The sequence below is a fragment of the Panthera uncia genome, chromosome A2, assembly GCF_023721935.1.
Source record: "Panthera uncia isolate 11264 chromosome A2, Puncia_PCG_1.0, whole genome shotgun sequence".
Classification (NCBI taxonomy): Eukaryota; Metazoa; Chordata; class Mammalia; order Carnivora; family Felidae; genus Panthera; species Panthera uncia.
Genome location: NC_064816.1, coordinates 109474123 through 109495835, shown reverse-complemented (window position 1 = coordinate 109495835; position 21713 = coordinate 109474123). Strand labels below are relative to the sequence as shown.

Sequence of the window (21713 nt, the reverse complement as noted above, 5' to 3'; positions counted from 1 at the left end):
GAAAGAAAGAAAGAAAGAAAGAAAGAAAGAAAGAAAGAAAGAAAGAAATTAACTTCTGTGGAAATCTACCCTTTTAAAATTATGGCCAACTTTACCTCTAAAAAACTTCCAAAGCATGAATAATTTTGTTCGTGTAATATTCATTTTTATCTAGAGCTCTTTTCTACCTTGCAATAAAAAGTAATCACAGTTCTGCACAAACTTCTTTTAGTACCTGACTGCCCATTTGTAATCAAAAGCCAGAATATACAAATGGCCTTTAGGACAAAGATTTCATAAATACTAACATGCTTTCTAAGGGTAATTTCTAGTATTAGCTGTATACCCAAAAAAGACTTGAAATTATTAAGTGCATTCCAAGTTGCTGGCAGAGAAGAGATGCTTAATAAATATTTGGAGGATAGTTCAATAAAAGAAGTGATCATTCATGTCAAGTCTCTTGATAATATTCTCATTTTACTACTATGATAGCCCATTTGGAAAAGAGAAATGTATTTGATTTACATTATCTATGTACCACCGAATATGTCCAAGGTAACTGGACAACTATAAGCAAAATCATAAATTTACTAACAGTTGTATCTACAATAACATGATGTTAAATGCTGTAACATACTTAAAAGCAATCTCATAAAATTATAACAAATTCATCACTTCATAGTTTTATCGTTACCTGTATTGCAAATCTTTAAGTTTTTCATAGAGATTAGGTCTGCATGTTGCTTCTAGAACGTTCTTTATTTTAGCTGTCTTCAACATTAACTCCTGTATGAAAGTATAAGGTGGAGCCATTGATATTAGAAATTACTTTTCTAAATTTTTCATCCATTTGAGGAATTTAAAAATGAAGAACAGGGGCACCTGGGTGGCTAAGTTGGTTAAGTGTCTGTCAACTCAGGTCATGATTACTCAGTTTGTGAGATCGAGCCCCACGTGAGGCTCTATGCTGACAGTGCAGAGCCTGCTTGGGTCTGTCTCTCTCTCTCTCTCTCTCCCTCCCTCCCTCCCTCTCTCTGCCCTCCACTGTTTGCTTGCTCTCTCGCTTTCAAAATAAGTAAATACTAAAAAAAGATTTTAAATAAAAATGAAGAATTGTAAGAAAGTAAGGTGAAAGAGACTTCTAACCCCATGTTTGCTCACTTTTGCTTTTAAACTTTTAGATGAAGGCCAAAAACAAGGTACAATCACACAGTTTTTATCAAAATAAATTCGATGGGCATTACCACCATTCTGGGTCCAAACAAAAAGAATTGAGACAGAGAACCCAGAATCTTAGAGTATATTCACATATGAAAATCAGACGAATACTCAGCAGTCTATTCTTCCTTAAAAGTTAAAATAGTACGGGGATGCCTGGGTGGCTCAGTCAGTTAAATGGTCAACTCTTGATTTCGGTTCAGGTCATGATCTCACAGTTCATGAGTTTAAGCCCTGCATCAGGCTCTGCGCTAGGAGCTTGCTTGGGATTTTCTGTCTCCCCCTCTCCCTGAACCTTCTCCATTCAAAAATAAAATAAATAAACATTAAAAAAATAAGTTAAAATATACCTCTGGGTGTTCTTTAGATAGGAAGAAAGATAGTTATTCCCCATTTCTATATAAAAACGTATAGCCACTACTCTTTGCTGAAAGTCTTTCAAATCATTTATCATTATCATGTGTACATCTCTATGTGTTGTCTGTGGCGCGTATGAAATAAACAAGTAACTAGTAGTATTTTTACTGGCTTCCCCACCCCCCCCCACCCGCCTGAAGTACTTTACTTAATTAAGACCTTACTGCAAGGGTCAGCAACCCAGGGCTTAAGGGGAACATCAAGCCTGATGCTTCTTTTTGTATGGCTAGGAGCAAAGTATAGTTTTTACATTTTTAACCTGTTCAAAAAAAAGTCAAAAGCAGCTTAACATTTTGTGACACGTGAAAATTCTAGAAAACTCAAATTTCAGTGGCCATAAACAAAGTTTTATTGGCACACAGCCACACCCATTTATGTAGTGTCTGTTTTCTTTCACACTACAGTGGCAGTGTAGAGCAGTTATGACAGAGACCATAAACAACTACAAAGCCTAAAATACTTACTATCTGACCCTTCCCTAGATAAAGCTTCCTGATCGGCATCCTACAATGCGAAAGCGTATTTTTAGAAATACCCCCAAATTATGTTTTTTATAAGATTTTTATATTGTTTGGAAAACTCTGCTATGCTAGAAAATAGTCTGTCTTCTATGAACCTTAAATTCAGCATCTAGTCCATCGAATCTTCTAGCATCTTTCACAAGCTGGATTCGAACATCTTCCGAACAAACGAAGATGCTTTCCAGGTGAGACCAAGTTCGCTGGACTTCCATCCAAGCAAAGATGACTAAGTCTGCAATGTTTAATTTATTTTGCCAGCTTAACACTTGTTCAATAAAATATTCCACATATTTGCTTTGAAGAAGAGTCTGCAACTGAACCTAAAACAAAGGAAAAGAATGGTAAGGAACAGCTCAGGTGGGCGACTGAAAGTACCGTGAAGGAGGGGCCATACCCGTTTTGTTTACTGCTGGATTCCCAGGATCTAGCGTGCCATACACGGAATAAGCATTCAGTATTTGCTAAGTAAATGAACGATTGGCATTCAATATTCATACAGACGTTTTTTTCCAAAAGAAAAAAGATAAGTAGCAGCAACTGCATTTCATGTGTCTTCCACAGGAAGACCATGTAGCTCTTTGTAGGCAGAAAAAAATACTATGCTCCCGGGTGTGGCTTTAGGAATTACATTGTATTCCTTCATCTTCTCTCAGTCTCTCCCTGGGGTACCTGCCTATTAATAATTGCAAGGTTATAAATCTTCTTTTTCTCCCAAAACTGAAAAAAAAAAAAAAGAAACCAAAACGAACTTTCTCTACAGCTTCCTAAGCCCCGAAGTTTCCATTTTTCTCCTCTTTTAGTCGACAAACCAAGCATTAATGCTGAACAGTCTGGTGAGTACTTCTGACCATTCTCCGATGCTATCTCAGGAAGTCACTCAGGGGAAAGGCCTCTTGTCATTCTCTTTCACCTGTATGTATTTAACACATTTGACTTCTCCTCTACCACCAATTTTAATATGCTATCATGGACATGTTACATGATTCAAGAGTAAAGTGTACAATGTGATGCTTTGACACATGTATATATTGTAAAATGGCCACCACAATAAAGTTCCTTAACACCTCCATCGCCATAAACTTTTTTGAGGGGTGTGTTAATAAGATCTATTCTCCCAACAACTTTCAAGTAGAAAATACAGTATTATTAACTATGGCCACCATGACATACATTAGATCCCCAGGACTTACTTATATACCTGGAAATGTATACCTTCTGACCAATTTATCTCCCCACCTCCCCCACTCCCCAGCCCCTGACAACCATCACTGTCCCCACTGCCCACAACACCCTCTTGATTGACATTCTTTGTTGACTACCAGCCCAACTCACAAGGCTCTCCCCAGGTCTTTCACCCACCCGACAAAGAGCCTCTCTGTCACTTCCTAGACTCCTTGGAGCCCTACTGTCTGTCTCCCTGCTCAGGTACAAGTTCCATGAGAACAAGTGTTCACACCTTTTGATCTCAAAGGGTACCATGCCCAGAGTCAGGACAAGTAGATGCCCAATGAACGAATAAATATTGAATACTAGAACTTGGAAAAAGTTTATAATTATCATTTAAAAGGCAAATTCTTCAGTAAATATACCCATCTTACTTGGTTGTGCTCTAGAGTTTCAAAAAGTTGTTCATCAGATTTTAGCAATGGAATGCCCGTCCGATAGTGAACTTCATAAGAGAACTCCATGGTTGCCCAGGTCTGACTGATTTCAATAATAGCCTAGACATAAACAGTATTAAGTTATGTGCACAGAAGTTTAATTTACTACCAATATCTAGGATATCATCTGGAATTTTAAAAAACTTTCACAATTTGCAAAACATAAAAATAAAAATAAAGGGCTATCCAATACTACTGGCCTCATTTTTTCTCCTGCAAATTATTCATGGTGATGAGGTTCAGAGAATGAATTCCACCTCACAAAAATAAGCATCACACTAACATCAAATTTCTGTTGGATCTGAGATTTACATGCTTCACTGAAACAGAACATTAGAGCAGAAAGGGACTTCCAAAGTAATCTAAACATTTGTTAGAGATGATTTTCACATCAGCCAGAAGACGACAGGTAGTGCTCTAGTGCCTGAATAAACCTGCATGAACCTGGGGGATGGGGTGGGGGGTTGTGGTTAGGGACCTCTCTGCCGTTCAGCTGCCTCATCTGTAAGACAGGGTCAGAGTATTACCTACCTCAGAATTAAATGAAATACTGTAAATAAAGCACTAACAGCAGTGCTTGCAACAAAGCAAATGACATGTTCTTAAGTGTTCTCTATCATCATCATCATCATCATCATCATCATCATCATCATCGACTGGGTCAACCCTCCTGTTTTACACATCAACTGTGGCTTAGAAAGATTCAGATTCCTGCCCAAGTCACACACAAACTAGTGGCAGAGAAGAAAATGGGACTCATGGGACACACTCATGGCATGGGGGCTTCAGACTCTTAGGGGCTACAGCACAGAACTAGCTCGGTGTAAAAGGAAAACAGCCCAAGGACACCACCTTTTCAGTCCCCAGTTCCTTCACCGCTTTGTCCACAATGCTCCGGACATCATCTTCCACTTGGTGCAACCGCAACACTAACAAATCTGCCAAAGTTGTGGCTTCGTTTTTTGAAAATCTGACCTGATTTGCAAGAAAAAAGGGCGAAATTTACATTACACGTGTATTAATGGTTCTTTGGCCTAATGGCCAGAAAAACAGATCACAGCTAAATATATTCAAGTCAGCTGCTAAGCACACCTCTGGTTCTGCAAGGTGGGGCCCGTTAAAGACAATGCTTTTTAACGCATAGTTACTGAGGCATCACCCACCTAAAGCTAGGGCCAAGGTTCTGGCCATGTTCACACTCCACTGCATTCTTTTGTTTCATATCCTTCCCTTGTCAGCTCATTTCTTATCTCTTTGCCCACAAATCCCATTTTTAAAGAGAATCACATTGTTCATTTATTTTAATTTGGTTGAAATCCCAGGGATCAGGGAGTAGCTCATTTGTCTTTTCTTCCTAAAGTACTCTATTCACTGAACATAATTCCCAGTTGCTTCCGTGATTTAACTTAGTTTTGTCACTAATTTAATCTTTGTTCCTTGGCAAAAAATATTCTTACTCATAGGGTCATTATTCATTATTACCATGTGAAAATATCATTCACATTTATCTCCCGATCATCTTGTTAACTGCCCACCCCCAACCCCAGCATTTGCTAAGCCCTCAGCTCTTCCTAAGTGCTCAAACTCAACCGCCCCCCTCAAACATGAAGAGCTGACTCAGCCACATAGCTGCAGAAAATCTACTTCCCTTCCTGCCGCTGCTAAGAATACCTTCTCTGCTTCTAGGTAGCGGCCGCCTTCTCTGCCTCTCCCCAATCTCTAACATTGCTTGCCACCTTCTGCCTCTCCAAAGAGGTGACTCCACATTCCCATTTGCCCACGATTAGGGGTTTCCTGGGAGGTGGAACCTTCAGGGCTAAAACCTGCCAAGTCCTGAGCAAACCAGATGAGTGCTATGTCTGCATCACTTCTGACCTTACTCCAGAGGTGATGGGGGCCGTGGACTGAGTTCTGTCTCAGAAAAAGAATGAGCAGGAATGTGTAATGGGGCCACCCTGATCAGTTGTGTAATCTGTGCACTGAAAAACAGACACCTAGCCAGTCAACAACTGGAGGCTGAATCTAGCTGCTGCAGGATAGCCTGGGAAGAGGTGCCTTTTTCTGACTTTTAGAAAGGCCTGATACAGGTAAGAAATGGTGTGAGAAATGACACTGGAGGAAATAAAGGAGAGGGACACATACTTTATCACATATTGGAAGATTTGATAAAGATTTTCTGAATGAATATATTAATCAATCAATTACCAAGTCTAATTATCCAAAGTCTAAAAGACTATGGAAAGCATAGCAGTAATAATGATAGTAACAATAATAATAGCAGCTTCAAGGGCAGTTAACTGAAACTTGCTACATACTTCATCTATGTATATAATCTCACTTCCAATGTTTTAACTAAATCCATCTGGGAGGCATTACAGCATTATTTTCATTTCATACAAGGGACAAGTGGGGTATGGAGAACAGGTAACTAGACCAAGATCCCAGAGTTATTGTTCGGGTTGGATGAATAAAGCCTAGGCTATGCCCACTTCACCTGACTGTCCCCTTCCTCAACTTCCCCACTGCGCCAACTTTGCTTTCAAGTCATGAGAGCCTTTCTTCACAATGTGTGCCTAAGAGACAACACACTCATCAGGCAGCCTTTTACATATTTTGAACTCCTAAAGATCACCTTCCCCCCCACCAAAAAAAAAGTTGGTACATCTGCTCTTAAGATGCAGAAAGACTAGAAAATATAACCTCAAGTCTCATGGATACATGAGAAATCATTTCATGCTTTCCAATAAAATCAAAACTATCAAAGGACCATCATTTTTTTATGGTTTATTTATATATTTTTGAGAGACAGAGCATATGTGCAAGTGAGGGACTGGCAGAGAGAGAGAGAGAGAGAGAGAGGCGGGGGGGAGAGGGACAGGGAGAGGGAGAGAGAATCCCAAGCAGGCTCTGCACTGTCAACATGGAGCCCAACTTGAGGCTCAAACTTAAGAACTGTGAAATCATGACCTGAGCCAAAATCAAGGGTTGGACACTTAACCTACTGAGCCACCCAGGTGCCCCAAAAGGCCATCATTATTAAATGACCTAGGGTAGGGGTGGGGGGAAGAAATCACAATTTCAGAATTCTCTCTCCCCTGAATTCACTTTTATACCCTCTGATCCTCTCCACAACCATGAGGTTCTTTCTAGCCATGCTGTGCTCCATACAAGGCCTTCACATGATCTCGTTTGATCCTAACAAGAGTCCTCTGATACAGTGTTGGGTTCTTGCTGAAGTCTCTCTTGGTTTACAAATGCCTAACATCTTGCTGTACCCTCACAAGGCAGAGGGTAGAGGGTTCTGGTCATTCCATCCCATTCTAAGGGTACTAACTTCATTCATGAGAGCCCCACCCTCCTTACCTAATTATCTCCCCAAATCCCCACCTCCAAATGCCATCACAGTGGGGATTTAGGCTTCGACCTATGAATTTTGGGGGACACATTCAGTCTACAGCAGGGGCTGAAATGGGATCTCCGCATGGTCAGTTTGTTGGTCCTAACTCAAGGAGCTTGATCTCCCCCGTTTGACCACAAGTCTTTTTTTTTTTTAAATGTTTATTTATTTTGAGAGAGCACAAGCAGGAGCTAGGATAGAGGCAGAGAGAGAGAGAAACAAAGAGACAGAGAATCCCAAGCAGGCACCTTGCTATCAGCACAAAGCCTAATGCAGGGCTCACATGCATGAACCATGAGATCATGGCCTGAGCCAAAATCAAGAGTCAGATGCTTAACTGACTGAGCCACCCACCTAGGCATCCCTTGACCAGAAGCTTTCTCACAAATCCCACTTCATTCAAGATAAACAACGTAAACCAAGGAATAACACTTAACAGTCACAAAAATATTCCATTAACAAGACCTAGGAAACCCACCCCAGTGGCCTTCATCAGCTGGTGCCAATGCCTGTCTCTGAGAGCAGGGCTCTGTAACTCTGTGACCACTCTCAGGGAGGCCGCCATGTCCTTGACCGTGCTTTCCAGGCCTGAGTAAGCATCCCATACACGGACTTCCTTGTCTAGTGAGCAGATTTCCTAAAGAAAAGTAAAAAAAAATAAAGAAAGAAAAAAGAAAAGGAAAAAAAAAGCAAAAAAACAGATCTTCAGATATAATAGTATTTTATAATTTGTCTTCTATAGAAGAATAAATATATATTTCCCTGAATTACTAAAGAGTGAAAGCATCTAAGCCCCTAGGTTAAGGACTAAAATCAGAGAAATAGAAAGGATCTTCTCATTTGTATGAGTCATCTACGTACAAGCCACTTAGATTCACTGGTTTCTTATTCATAGGCGCTAACTGGATATCCCATGAGGAAACCCATAGGACATTAAATATAGGCAAGTTAAGAGAGTTTCCAGGACCTTTGCAAAGAAGAGCATCTCCTCTGGAAACATAAGTAAGCAGAAAACAGAGATTGTTAACCTGAATTACTAAGATCTTCCTTCAAAGACCTGACTTGTTTAAATGGCAGCCCTGAAATGTTGGCTACCATTGAATGTTTGTTCCTTGGCACTTAAATATTTCATGGTTTTAAGATGTATCAAGTAGGGCCCCTGACTTGGCTGTCTTCTTGGCCCATGAAACAACACTGAAAATTGTGAATGAGAAAACCCATAATAAAACAATTCAGCACAAAGAAAAGGACAATGCCACTTTATTAAAACAAAAAAATGGCTTCAGCTGAAAGTGGGCATTAAGGTGTCTCTCTGAAGTCAGATAATCAAACTGTAGCAAAGACAAATGGGGGCCTAAGCACAGTAATGGCATATGCTGACCCCCTGACATCCAAAAGAATCATGGGACATTTTTGTTATGGTCTTTAGGATAAGGATAATATGAGGGGAAAAAACGGAAAGCCTTGGTAGGAGCCGAGCACAGGATGGGATCAACACAAAGACGTTAACAAAAAAGTAAAAAGTCCTGACACTTTTTAACTGCCTTTCACTTCTGTGCATTTTGGCTTATCCAAAGAGGTTCTACCTTCTTTAAAGGGCATACAGCTATGGGGACTAGCTATCAAAGCACTACATTCAAATAAGGTCTGTTCTGTATATATTGAGTCCCTCTGGGATATCAGAAGAGTCAATAAAGATCACAGTATTCCATATAAATTCACAAGTGGCATACTTCAATTAGTTGCCCCAAATTTCAGAATCAAAGGGTATCTTTTAAGATACAAAATAATGGTTGCTAAAGAAAGAATTCAAAACCTTTCTTAAGCCTACCCTCTCAGCCATGGTACTTGTTTTTTCATGTTTATTTTATTTTGAGGGAGAGAGAGAGAGGGAGAGCGCATAATGCGCTCAAGAGCGGGGGAGGTGCAGACAAAGAGGGAGACAGAATCCCAAGCAGGCTCCCCACTGTCAGCACAGAGCCCGACTTAGGGCTCAAACTCATGAACCAGGAGATCATGACCTGAGCTGAAATGAAGAGTCAAAGGCTTAAATGAGTTAACCCAGGCACCCCTCTGCCCTGGTACTTGTAATCTTAACATCCTGCATTCTAGAAAGCCAAAGCTAGCTCAAGATTACAGCTGCTACTCACAGATTCATTTGCCCTAGTATGTTTTCACCCACTCATTCACAAAAAGGGAGCCTCGATTAGAAATGCAACTAGCTCAGAGTTAAAAAAAAAAAAAAAAAAAAGTACTGCCTCATATCATCTTGTTTGAAGTAAATAAGGACACCCAGCCCAATATACCAGGCACTCGGTTAGGCAAGATGGAAGGAGGTGGTGCTGAGAAAGATAAATGGTTGTAATCGACAGTTATGGAACTTGCCTTGGCAAACCTTCTGAGTTCTACATCCATCTGTTCCACATTAATCTGTCTCCACTGGGTTTTAGTCCAATTATCAATGCTTCTCTGAAAACGCACAGGCAGATAAAAGTGTCAACAACATTTGGTGAAATCAAGTCTCCACAGCAAAATATATAAACTGATGATACACAGTGATTCCATCATCCAGTGAAGAGTCAATTATTTAAATATTAACTGCACTTGTCAAAACTTCGGTATCAGCAAAACAAAAAAGTTGTCAGGACCTATCAAACTTAAGGTGAAAACATGATGATGTATTAATTTTTAGTCGCAATGACAAATTCCATATACATACCATCATCATTTAATCCTGAGTACTCTGAGTTGATAAGTATATTACCATGAATTCCAGATTTTAAAACTCTACATCTAACATGAGTTTTCATAAGACAATTTTACAACATTATTAAGACACTCATCAATTTCTTGACCATATTCTAGGTCCCTTATTATATTTCTTCCTTTTTTATTTATTTTGAAAGAGACAGAGAGAGAATGCACATGCATGAGTAGGAAAGGGGCACAGAGAGAGAGAAAAAACCAGAGAATCCCAAAAAGGCTCTATGCTGTCAGAGCAGAGCCCAAAACAAGGTTCCACCTCAGGAACTGTGAGACCATGAGGTGAACCAATATCAAGAGTTGGATGCTTAACCAACTCAGCCAACAAGGCACCCCAGTATATTTCTTTCTATGGTTCTCAACTAACCTCACAGAACATTATGTATAACACATGTTGCAATATACCTACTTCCCCAGAATGTATTTTCCCACTGAAGATTGTAAATGAATTAACAGTATATAAATTAACTTTAGTCAGGTCCATTATAGATGCATGTATATGTAAGTAGGAGGATATACATGAATCTGCATGCACAAGTAACCATATACACATACTATATAGTTATATATTAATTTTATTTATATCCCACATAATCCCTGAAAAGAACTTGAAGCAGTCAACTCATCACACACAGTTCCATTCAGATCTAAAAATAGGGGCACCTGGGTGGCTCAGTCAATTGAGGCATCCAACTTGGCTCAGAGCATGATCTAGAGGTTCACAAGTTCAAGCCCCACATCAGGCATCGAGTGACCATGTGCCCCACTTTGGGACTTCAGACTCTGCACTCTCCCTCCTTTTCTCTCTGCCCCTCGTGGGATTTTCTCTCTTTCTCTCTCTCTCTCTCTGCCCCCCACTCACTTGTGCTCTCTCTCTCAAAATAAATAATTAAAAATCTTTTTAAAAACCTGATTCAGAGAAGAATCTTCTAAGAGATACACAAATTCTAATTCAAAGGGGAGGGGAATATGATACACACATTTCACATTATAAAACCCCTACAAAATGATACGGACATTAAAATTTGCCTATTTATACAAAAGCACTCACACACACACAAAGTAGTGTCTTACTCTGATATAAATCATGACATCCCAGAGTCCCTTGAGCAATTTTACTTCTTTGCGACACTGCTTCATTTGTTTGTACTCTGGAAGAGCCACTTCAAAAAGATGGGTAGATTCCTGCATCTGCAACATTTCTTCTTCCAATGCTTCAAGCTCCTGATTTGCCTAAGGAGAAAACACACACACACGCACGCAAACACCCTTAACATCCAATGAACTGCCAGAGAAAGAGAAGCCACGTGGTTCTATACACCTCCAGTTATGTTAACATTTGCAACCTTCATTTTAAAATGAACATTAAAAGAAATCAGCAGTATAAGTATTGGTAAAATGGAGGTTTTTGATAAGCAAACTCACAGCTACTCAAAAATTCAGAGTAGACCACTAATAAAGACAAACCTGTCACCAATATTGCCCCCTACATGCTTCAGCAAAGTTTGCTCTTGCATCAGATTTCTATGAGTACAATTTTTTTCTCTTGATTTTCATTTTATAGCCGGGGACTTGGCTGGAGAGCAAATGGTGAGGCTCTAGAAGATTCCACTTAAGAAGAAACCACTTCTTTAAAAAAAGAACTTTCGGATTTAAAAAATATCCTAGAGATTATCAGTAGTACAAAATGTACTGAAGAGACTTCATGGAATAAAACACTGGAGATAAAAACAGCACAGCAGGAGAAATTTCACTGTACAATTATCCTTCCCAAGGCTGAGCTACCATCCCGTCTATGCATGTATGTCTGTGTTACGCCAAATACAAACGGAGTCATTTTTTTTCTTTCTTGATAAGCCAACTCTTAATTTTAGTTTTGATTAACACTGTAGTGTGTTCACATGGTTAAAGTTAGAGGAGTACAGAAGAGCCTGTAACGCAGCAAAAGCTGCTGCTCTCTCCAATCCTTCTGGGTGCCATTTCTCCAACTCCCAATTCCATGCACAAGCTGCTCCTTCTTCATTTATCAAGTTCAGACATTACGCTAGGTTACTGGCTCTGCAAAAAGAGGACTTAACTTTGTTTTTCCACTTTATATTTTCTCCCAGCCTCCTCTCAATACCCAACTCAACTCTTACATTACTTTAGTTCTTCTGGTTTTCTTAAATTTCAATACTCATACTTAATCCTTCTGGGCCTCAGGTTTCAACTCTCCCAATTGCCTACTCTATCAAGAAGAATATGAGCACTTCAATCTTCTCTCATTATACATGTATTTCATTTTTACAAGTTATGTCTTTATAACCAAGAACTGCAATGCTATGACTCAGTTTACCAATTTTTTTTTATTATGAAAAATTCCATGCACATAACAAGGTGTGGGGTGTGTGCGTACCCTCGGCTTAGGACTATGTTATTGGTAACTTTTAATGGCCTCCTCAGTTTTATTCCCTTCCTTCCCACCACAAATTTAATTGCCAAATTTTATTTAATATTCCCCTGATCTTTATATTTCTACTATATATATAGGTACTGCTAAATGCTAAAAGGTTAAATTTTTTTTTGAAATTTATGTGAATAACTTTATACTCTATATTAAGACACTTCAATTCCTGCTTTGAGCCATAGTCGTGAGGCTCTGTGAAATTCACTGATTTCTACTACTGTGTAACTACTACCTTGCATGAATACTGCATTTGTGACTTTGTATGAATACTGCAATTAATTTATTCTTCAGATGGTCATTAAGGCCCTCTGTGTAACCAGTACTGACGCTCTCCCAGGAATTTTTGTGTCCCCTGGTATAAACGTTTCATTTACTCCTACAGCAGAAGCTTCTGTTTGCCTCTGCTTTCCATCTGAGATTCAGCTACTCCTTTTTTTCCCTGCCCTTCAGAGCTTCCTTGGGAGCTCAGCAATAGATATAAAGTCACACATGTAGGGGTGCCTGGGGTGACTCAATGAGTTAAGCGTCCAACTCTTGATTTCAGCTCAGAGCGTGATCTCACAGTTTATGAGTTGGAGCCCTAGATCGAGCTCCATGCTCAAAACGTGGAGCCTGCTTGGATTCCCTTTCTCCTTTCTCCACTCCTCCCCATCTCACACTCTCTCTCTCTCAAATAAATAAACCTAAAAGAAAAGTTGCACATTTCTGAACATGTTTCAGCATCTGTTTTACAAAAGGATTTTCTAAATGTCTAGACTACCACACTCCCCAAAGTAAACAGCCCTTTTATTTGTCATTTTTCCTAGATTACTTACACTAAATTATTCCTAAATATATATACCTAGTAATGTTAATTCAACTGTTTACTGTACCTTTGGATATGAAGAAACAAGAGCACATAATGTAAGTTTACCGAGGAATCTGTTATAAAGGAGAAATTCACCATACCACTCCCTCTGATCCTGAAGGGGCAATGGTTTTCTGCCTCATGGAGTGAAGTGCCTTGAATGCTAGGGTCTACTACCAGCCCAGAATAAGCACCTAAATGCCTTGGGATGAATCCAGTTAGAGGAGTATTAAATGTATGAGCCACACACACGAAAATGACTTCAAAATAAAGGTAACCCAGCCCTACTATATTCAAAACATCCCTCAACACATTCTGTAGGTACAAGGATAAATATCTCTGACTTTTAAATATTTAACTATATGCTGTTATATTATAGCATGCAAATGGTAGGATTCAATAAATAACTATAGTAAATGTTTACATACAGCACATTGGTTAGTCAAGTAAAAATGTCTCCCCTTCCACAATCTGTTCAGACCACCTGCAATTCACATAGAATCTTTAAAAACTCCACAACTCTATTAGCATATTCTAACCCACAGTGAATACATTAACCACTTTTCTTTAGCCAAGTGAAAAAAGAAGATCTGCTACAGAATGGTGTTTTCTGAAAGGCTTTAAGGCAGTTATAACTAAATTCAATCTACAATTTGGACAGAGAGGTACAAGCTGTAAGTTTTATACCAGTCTAAGGAGTAAAGACCATCTCCAGCATGAAGTAAAAAGAGGATGGAAGTCTCCATGAAGATCTCAGAAAGATTCACCGTTCCTGAATCTAAACCTCACCAACTCATTTCTTATTTTAGACGCTAGGTTAAGAATTTCTGTTATTTTTCTTTTTTTTTTTTCATTTTTAAAAAATGTTTATTTACTTTTGAGAGATAGAGGGAGAGAGAGAGAGAGAGAGACAGAGCGTGAGATGGAGAGGGGCAGAGAGAAAGAGAGGGAGACCCAGAATCCCAAGCAGGATCCAGCTCTGAGCCATCAGCACAGAGCCCAATGCAGGGCCCAAACCCACGGCCCGTGAGTTCAGGACCTGAGCCAAAGTCAGACACTCAACCAACTGAGCCACCCACACACCCCTCTAATAAACTTTTAAAACATTTTTTTCAAGCCTCAAGCAAACTATTCACCATTTTGGATTATTTGTCCATAATACTCATTCTTAAGAGTTCACTGTAATAATGCAGTTCATTACGAATGAGGACTGCAGGACTAATATTTCTATCCAGAGTAAGGAATAAGTTATAAGCTTTCTTTAACCATGGTTAAAAGTCACTAGCCAAGTATCACATGGTAAACAACAAAACGGTTAAAATTCCTGTTTTAAAAAAATTTAGAGAGGTAGAATTTTAACACTAATCTGTCACTAACTGTAATCTCCAGTGTTACTTAATTACACACGATGGTTTCTTTAGCTGAAAAAAGGAGAACAGAAGCTGTATCATGGGGATATTGTAAGAACTGGAAGAAAGAATATGAAGTAATATGCTTAAAGTTCTCGACACATATATATAGTAAGTGCTTAAAAATAGTCATTTTTGTTACTTTCACAAACATGATTACTTTGATAATGATGGCGGTTTTGGGAGACAGGATTTAAATCACTATTGGGGAGAAAGGTTCATAAACCAGTTTTAAATAGTTAATTCTCAACTGCGATAACTAACCGCAAAACTAAGGCAAAATATCGCAGTATCTAATTTGACTTTCTAAAATAACTATCGTAGCAAAAAATAATTGAGATCAGCGTTACCTTATCAAGCACAGTGTACGGATTTTCTGTATTAAAACGGAGAGGAGCATAGAGTCTGAATCTCTCTCTGAACTCGGCCTGCTTTTCCTGATGTGGACAGAAAAAAATCTGACAGTGAATCTCAAACAACAGCCTCAATTATTCTTGTAAAATCTTTCTTAAAAATGGGGGGGGGGGGAATACCAACAAAAATACCCACAAAACTTGGTAGTTAGCTTACATCGAAAGAAATACATTTTTTCCTCAGCAGCGTGACTTCGACATTTTGGAGAGGTGAGACCGCATGTCTGACAGTCACTGCAATCTTTTTGGTCGTTTCCCATCTTTCAGGTAATTCCTGTAAACACAAAGGTGCAAATGGGAAATTACCTCAATGCTTCAATCCAATCAACTCCACAAGACTCCATGATCCCAGCCTCTTTGAATGAACCCAGCACATCTCATTCTTCCAGAAGAGAAGATGCTTATCCCCAGAAAGATTCAAGTGGCCAGAAGGCTCAGAGCCAGGCTGACCCCCTGGTGTCAGTGGATCCATGTCTTCCAAGTATAAACCAGGGCTGTCGTCTGGTGTAAGATTTCTCTCAGAATAAACGAAAATCTTTTCAAAATACACACCAATCTCCAAATTGTTTTGCTGTTCAGGGAATAAAATTAAAGCGCTCTGGAAAGGATTTCCTTGCTGTGTAACAAGTGGAAAAAGAGCCAGATTTAGCAATTTAGCAAGTGGAGAAAGATTGTTTGAAACTGGTGGGACAGAGAGGAAAACGTGAATCAATCTAAGCCCACATTTTCCTCTAGCTCCCAAAGCTCCTTGTGTCCTTTCTCTAAATGGACAGTTCGAGCCTTTAGGTTAGGCTCGCTGTAACTGTCCCAGATTTCTGAAGTAAAAAGAAGCCAAGGGAAGAGAAGGTTAATTCCTACTTGATGTAGGACAAAACCGGCAATAAACAGTCCAGGTAGCAACTCAACCCTGTACTCCCTGACTACAGCGCAAACAGGACAACCTATTTGGTCAACAAATTATCTTCTTTGAAGAGCCCTTGTAGAGAACCACTGTTGAAAAGCATTCCTTGTGCCCAGACTAACTGAGCATTGTTTTTCTGATCTCCTTGGGACACTGAAATTGTTGTGTCATACAAAACCACCCCTAGGGGACTCTACTTGTGTAGCTCGAGAGCAAAAACAAAGGTTCTAAAGACTATTTGTAACCCTCAATAAATATCTGATGAATGATTGAGTGGGTAGCTGCCAATTATGAGAAGGATGCTGTGCTAAGTGTCAACTGTATCTACGTGGGGGGAGGGGTACCACAAAGATAAAATACGTTCTTCCACTTAAACTGTTTTGTAATCCATCAGAGTGAATGAGAGGCTCCCAAGAACTATTCCATATGACGGAATGTGTTAACTTCCATCAGGAGGTCTAGGGGTTATGGACACAAAATTCTTGGAAGGCAACTTTCCTGACAGCAATTGCCAGAACAGACCAGGAACCAAGAGACTTGGGCTCTAAACGTCCTTGTCCTTCATCATCTTCCTCCACCCTTCTCATCAAAACTCAGCACCCTCATCCGTACAGTCTCACCTTGCCTTTTCCCATCGATTCCATGGAACTCAAATATCACCTGGAATACTTTCCGGAGTAACAGGTGCAAAAGTCACATCCCTGGGCTTGCGCCCCTTAACCCTTATTGACTACACCAGACCTGCTGTTACCTGCTTCATATTTAGGATTCCGAATAAGCTTCTGCTTGATAAAAATAGATTTTCATTGAAAACCAAAAGATCAGATGATCTCCAAAGTCTAACTAATATGATTCCCAAAATGAGTTAGCATTGACTCTGTGGCTCAAAGTAATATCCGGGTTGCAATGGGCAGAGATGAGCAGGAGCTCCCTGGAGATCCTGCCAGGTAAGATTACCAGCCCAGGTTGGGGTGAGGCTTGTATGGAAATGAGACAGTATTCAGAAACTAAAGGCAGTCACTGAAGGCTTCTTAACAAGGAAGGGACTTAATAAAAGCTATACATTAAAGTTTAGTCTAGCCTCAGACCTTATTGTAGACAGTGAGTAAGGACACAGCCACAAGGAGGGGCTTCTTAGCCTAGAATCAAGCACAGGCTAGCATCTGGACAATGTTATAACTGTTAATGATTATGAGGAGGAAACAGTATCACAAACTACTTTAATTAAAATAAGATTGGGGCACTGTTATCCTCCACATGTATTTTGTAGTGCCTTTAAGTCTTATTTTTCCTCTGGATGGAGGCACACACATAGCTAAAAGTGTAGCCCACTTTCGAAATATTAAAAAGCCCAGTGTTTTCAATAATGCATTAACCTTAAATAATGAGCCAAACTCTTAAAACAGAAATTCTAGAAGCTGTGGTTACATGATCTGTGTTACCACTGGTTTCTCTATATATTAAGATCCAAGATCCGGCTGAAAGAATATCCAAAGCTCTCTAAAAACAAACATTTACACTGTGCCCCACAACTATCTCATCTCTCACTCTTGCTATGCGTGTCTGTATCCACATCTTACCACACTCCATATCTAACTAGGTTTCAGTTCTCATGGCAATTTTATAGTTAAATAGAACTTAGCAATCCATACATATTAATTCTTTATGGTCTCTGTAATCAAGATAACGCTTGTAAATACACTGCTGCATTCAATCTTCACAAAACAAAATGAGAGAGATAAAATGCAGCAGCTGCTGCAAGAAGTTTGGCAGTTTCTCAAGAAGTTAAACTTAGTATCACCACAGGACCCAGCAATTCCACTTCTAAGTGTGTTCCACAAGAAACTGAAAGGAGGTACTCAAAAAAAAAAAAAAAAAAAAAAAAAAAAAGGAATCAGGTACTCAAATAGTTACTTGTACACCGATGTTCACACCAGCACGACTCATAATAGCCAAAAGATGGAAACCACCCAAATGTCCATCAAGACTTAAGTTGTGGTAGATATAAATACAATGTAACCATTATTCAGACACGAGAAAGAAAGCAGCATTCACATACTACGATGTGAATGAACCTCAAAAATATTATGCCAAGTGAAAGAAGCCAGACACAAAATACCCTGTATTGTACAATTCCATGTAGGAAGTATCTAGAAGAAGTAAACCCACAGAAACAGAAGACTGGCAAGGGCCAAGGACTGGGGGCAGAGTGCAAGGGAGAAGTCATGGGCAAAGAAGGCCAATAGGCATGGACGTCCTTTTCGGAGTGATGAAAGGGTATGGAGATGAGAGGTGGTGGTTACACAACCTTACGTTCATATTAAATGCCACGTACTTTGTAATGATAAATTTTATGTCATGCGAACGGTGAATTTCACCTCAAAAAAAGAAAAAGTGGGGGAAGTGGACACAGTACCAATGTTAAATGTAAGGGATCTGGAGAGATATTTTCCTGAAGAGGGAGCATGCTCTGAGACAAGCAGATGGGATGAACTCGTACGGTACTCAAAATCAAATCTACGTCTGGGTTCCACACTCTACTCTCTGAGCTAGAATTTAATACAAGTGTGTTTACATTAATGTGTCCACTATTCACATGTGCAAGGTGAAACCTAAGTCCATCCTGGAAGTTGGTGGATGATGCAAATATATGATCTCCAATACTCCGATATAGGCATGGGAACTGTGAGCTCTTGATTCGTGGTTTTAATTCTAACTACCACAACTTCATTCAGCACTGGGCACAGAGCAGCCACCAAGTTTTTCCAAAGGACAGAAACAGGAGGACAACACGCAACTCCTATTCAGAAAACAGTGATTTCTCCAACCAAATTGGGCTTTATTCTTTTTTAAGTGTATTTATTTTGAGAGACAGAGAGCAAGAGTGGGGGTGGGGCAGAGACAGAGGGACAGAAAAAATCTCTCTGAGAGATCAGCAGGCTCCAAGCTGTGAGGTCATAGCCTGAGCAGAAATCAAGAGTGCAATGTTTAACTGACTAAGCCAGCCAGGCGCCCCCTGTGCTTTATGCTTTATTAAAGCGTCCATAATAGGCTTCCAAAGACTAGGACTCCTCTCACCGGACAGACAGCTTTCAATGAAAGAGAACTGGAATATATTTCAGGTCTTAAAGTCAAGGTAAAGTGGAACTCCAAAGAGCAACTCCGAGGCTGTTACCTAAATACCGTCCAATAAGAAGGCAGTGAAGGACAGCAGTTGAGATGGAGTATTTTGGCATGAAACACTCCTAGATTTGTGCTGGCTGGTTTTACGATTTGTGTGACTTTGAAAAATATATTAACTCTTTTTCAGATCCCTAACCTGTAAAATACAAGCAGGGGTCTACAGTATACGTTGTTAAAGGATGGTATAAGAGAGGGGATGTAAAGAGCTTGGCTAAAGTAGGTGCTCAACTTAAGTTAATTGTGGTTATTTTACCAGTACGCTTACCTCCAGCTGAATATAGACTTGCTCAGGCATCTTCTGGCCATAGGTTTCCAAGAGTGCGATGGTTTGTTTTAGTGGTTCGAAGAGTTCATCAGTAGTTCTCTGTCGGCTTCTTACCGCCAGAAGATGCCCCATGATATCCACCAAACCATCGTGATCACCCTCACTTAAATCTCTCTGAAGTCCAGCATCTGTGTCCTTTATAAAGTCTTGTAGCTCATTCAGACTATTAAATACACAGAAATATACATGCACACACACAAAGACATGCAAACCCAAATTAAGCGCATTAAAACCTTTAGAAGACTTCTGATAGAATCTTATGGTCACTATTTACCTATTTAAACATCACTCGTTATCTCTGTTAAGAAACCGGCAGTTTTAATGTTCTTAAAATTTTTATCTCAATATTAGAAAGCAGTCAGCTGTTCAGAGTTGTAATTCCAAATACCAAAGCAAAGAAGGCTACCTGTCTACGACAAATCTCAAAAGATGCTCCTGAAACATCCAGCTCCATTTCTTAATAATGTTCAGCAAGCTCACTTTGAAGGGCTTCATGTCCACCCTGAACCAGCTATCAAACACTCTGAAGTCATCAAACTTGCTCATCTGAACATACAAAGCTTCATAAATGTCAATCTATAATTAGAAAAAAAAAAATGACTTTAACAGTTCAGTCAAAAGCAAAGAAGTACCTTAAACACTAATGGTTTTCCTTGCCTGTTCTCTGAACTGTTGGAGAGTCGGTGGTTGTTCGGGGACTTCTTCGTTTGCATGAGCACCTGTCTCCTCAGATGACATACTGTGGCCATACAGGAGAAAATGCCTCATGAACTCGGATCGGTCATCAACCCAGAGGTAAGCATATGTGTCCAGGGTATTTCTAAAGTCCAAGACTTTGTTGATGACGTCTGCCACTCTGTTCATTATCTCCTGCCTGACTTCTGCCAGGCCTAACATATTCTCCATGTCATTCTAAATGAGAGGAAAGCCAAGGGTTTATTAAAAGCAACCTCGCTTCATCAACTATATGCAACAGAACTTACTCACTGAAATTCTTCAATGGCAGAGCAGTTGGTACAATCAATCAAAAACCGTGTTGTCGTTTCCCAGCGTCTCATTTCCTAGTGTTCCCCATTACCTCAATTTATGTTTGAATCATTAACAAAACATAAATACCCATTTACAAAGAAAATACCTGATAATCGGCGATTTCCAGATGTGCTGCCACCCGCTTCATCTGGGCAGACATTCTGAAACTACTGCATAGCACTCCCTCCACCAGATCATAGAAGCCATCCCCAGCCTCTCGTTCTAAAGAAGGTTTAAACAGAATCTCAGGGGGCGTGAGGATCATCTGTGCTTGAAAAAACGGCACAGGTTTCAGTTGTTTTTCCATATTCATCAGAAAGAAATCTAAGTCGTGCATGATAGCTTGAAAAAAGCCTTCCACCACAATGTCATCAATGAATTCTACATAAATCTTCCACGTATCCAGAGAAGGATTTGCTCTGAAGAGCTTCCTGTTTTCCTACAAATGTAAATATTAACAGAGGAGTATAAACAACAGTGAGTACAAACATGAAAGCTTTACGTTTAAATATTTTGTTAAAAAAATATTTTGCTCCTGCACAAGTCAGGGACATTTAAATGCTAGGTTGTAGAACCTTAAGCTAAATAGTAAAAATCAAAGCAGGTTGTTGTGACATTTGTATCAGTTATAAAATACATTCAAAAGTCATTCTTTAAAGGAAAAATAATTATGAAAATTGCATCTTCAAATACGAACATTCTTGAGTTCCGAACACATTCTGTATGTATTGGACATAGGCTCAAGTTCTTGCTCTGTCCCTAACTCCAAGGGGCCTAGGACATGGTCTTCCAGGGCCCAAGGTGTAGGTTTCCCAAACTGGCCCTTCAGAGAACACTGTTCTGGAACATCCAAGGTCACTAAGTCAGCAAAGCACTCTGTCCTGCAGGCCTTTCTTGGAGATTCACTGTTCCACTATTATAAGTTCACTTACGTTGGTTTAACCAAAACACAAAGAACACTTTGTGCAAAGCACCTATAAGTCGCCTACGGAATAGTAACCCAGCTTGGGGAAAACAGGCTTGGTGAAGTCGAAACTCTCTTTGTGCTTCAACAATATTAAGTTCTTCTACTTCAACATCTCCCGAGTGTGAGTGATGAATAGGCAGTAGGGCATGACAGGGTCGGACACAGATATGCATCAAGACTGCTAGAGGTGGGGCATACAGTGTGGCAGACCTAAGGACACAGATTTGAAAAGATCAG

At 39.7% G+C, this 21713-nt stretch overlaps 1 protein-coding gene across 1 annotated transcript in view; it reads right to left on the bottom strand.

The window, feature by feature from the left end:
- The window catches only part of DNAH11 (dynein axonemal heavy chain 11), a 357765-nt gene that overhangs the window by 257883 nt on the left and 78169 nt on the right, over window positions 1–21713 (bottom strand). The window contains exons 15-27 of the mRNA XM_049641609.1: window positions 20616–20948; window positions 20138–20392; window positions 19887–20056; window positions 19421–19643; window positions 15229–15345; window positions 15009–15095; window positions 11031–11189; window positions 9579–9662; window positions 7672–7830; window positions 4649–4771; window positions 3734–3856; window positions 2231–2455; window positions 674–765 (exon numbers count right to left, since the gene is read on the bottom strand). Coding sequence (XP_049497566.1) covers window positions 674–765; window positions 2231–2455; window positions 3734–3856; window positions 4649–4771; window positions 7672–7830; window positions 9579–9662; window positions 11031–11189; window positions 15009–15095; window positions 15229–15345; window positions 19421–19643; window positions 19887–20056; window positions 20138–20392; window positions 20616–20948 — 2150 coding nt within the window. The remainder of the gene's footprint in view (window positions 1–673; window positions 766–2230; window positions 2456–3733; window positions 3857–4648; window positions 4772–7671; window positions 7831–9578; window positions 9663–11030; window positions 11190–15008; window positions 15096–15228; window positions 15346–19420; window positions 19644–19886; window positions 20057–20137; window positions 20393–20615; window positions 20949–21713) is intronic.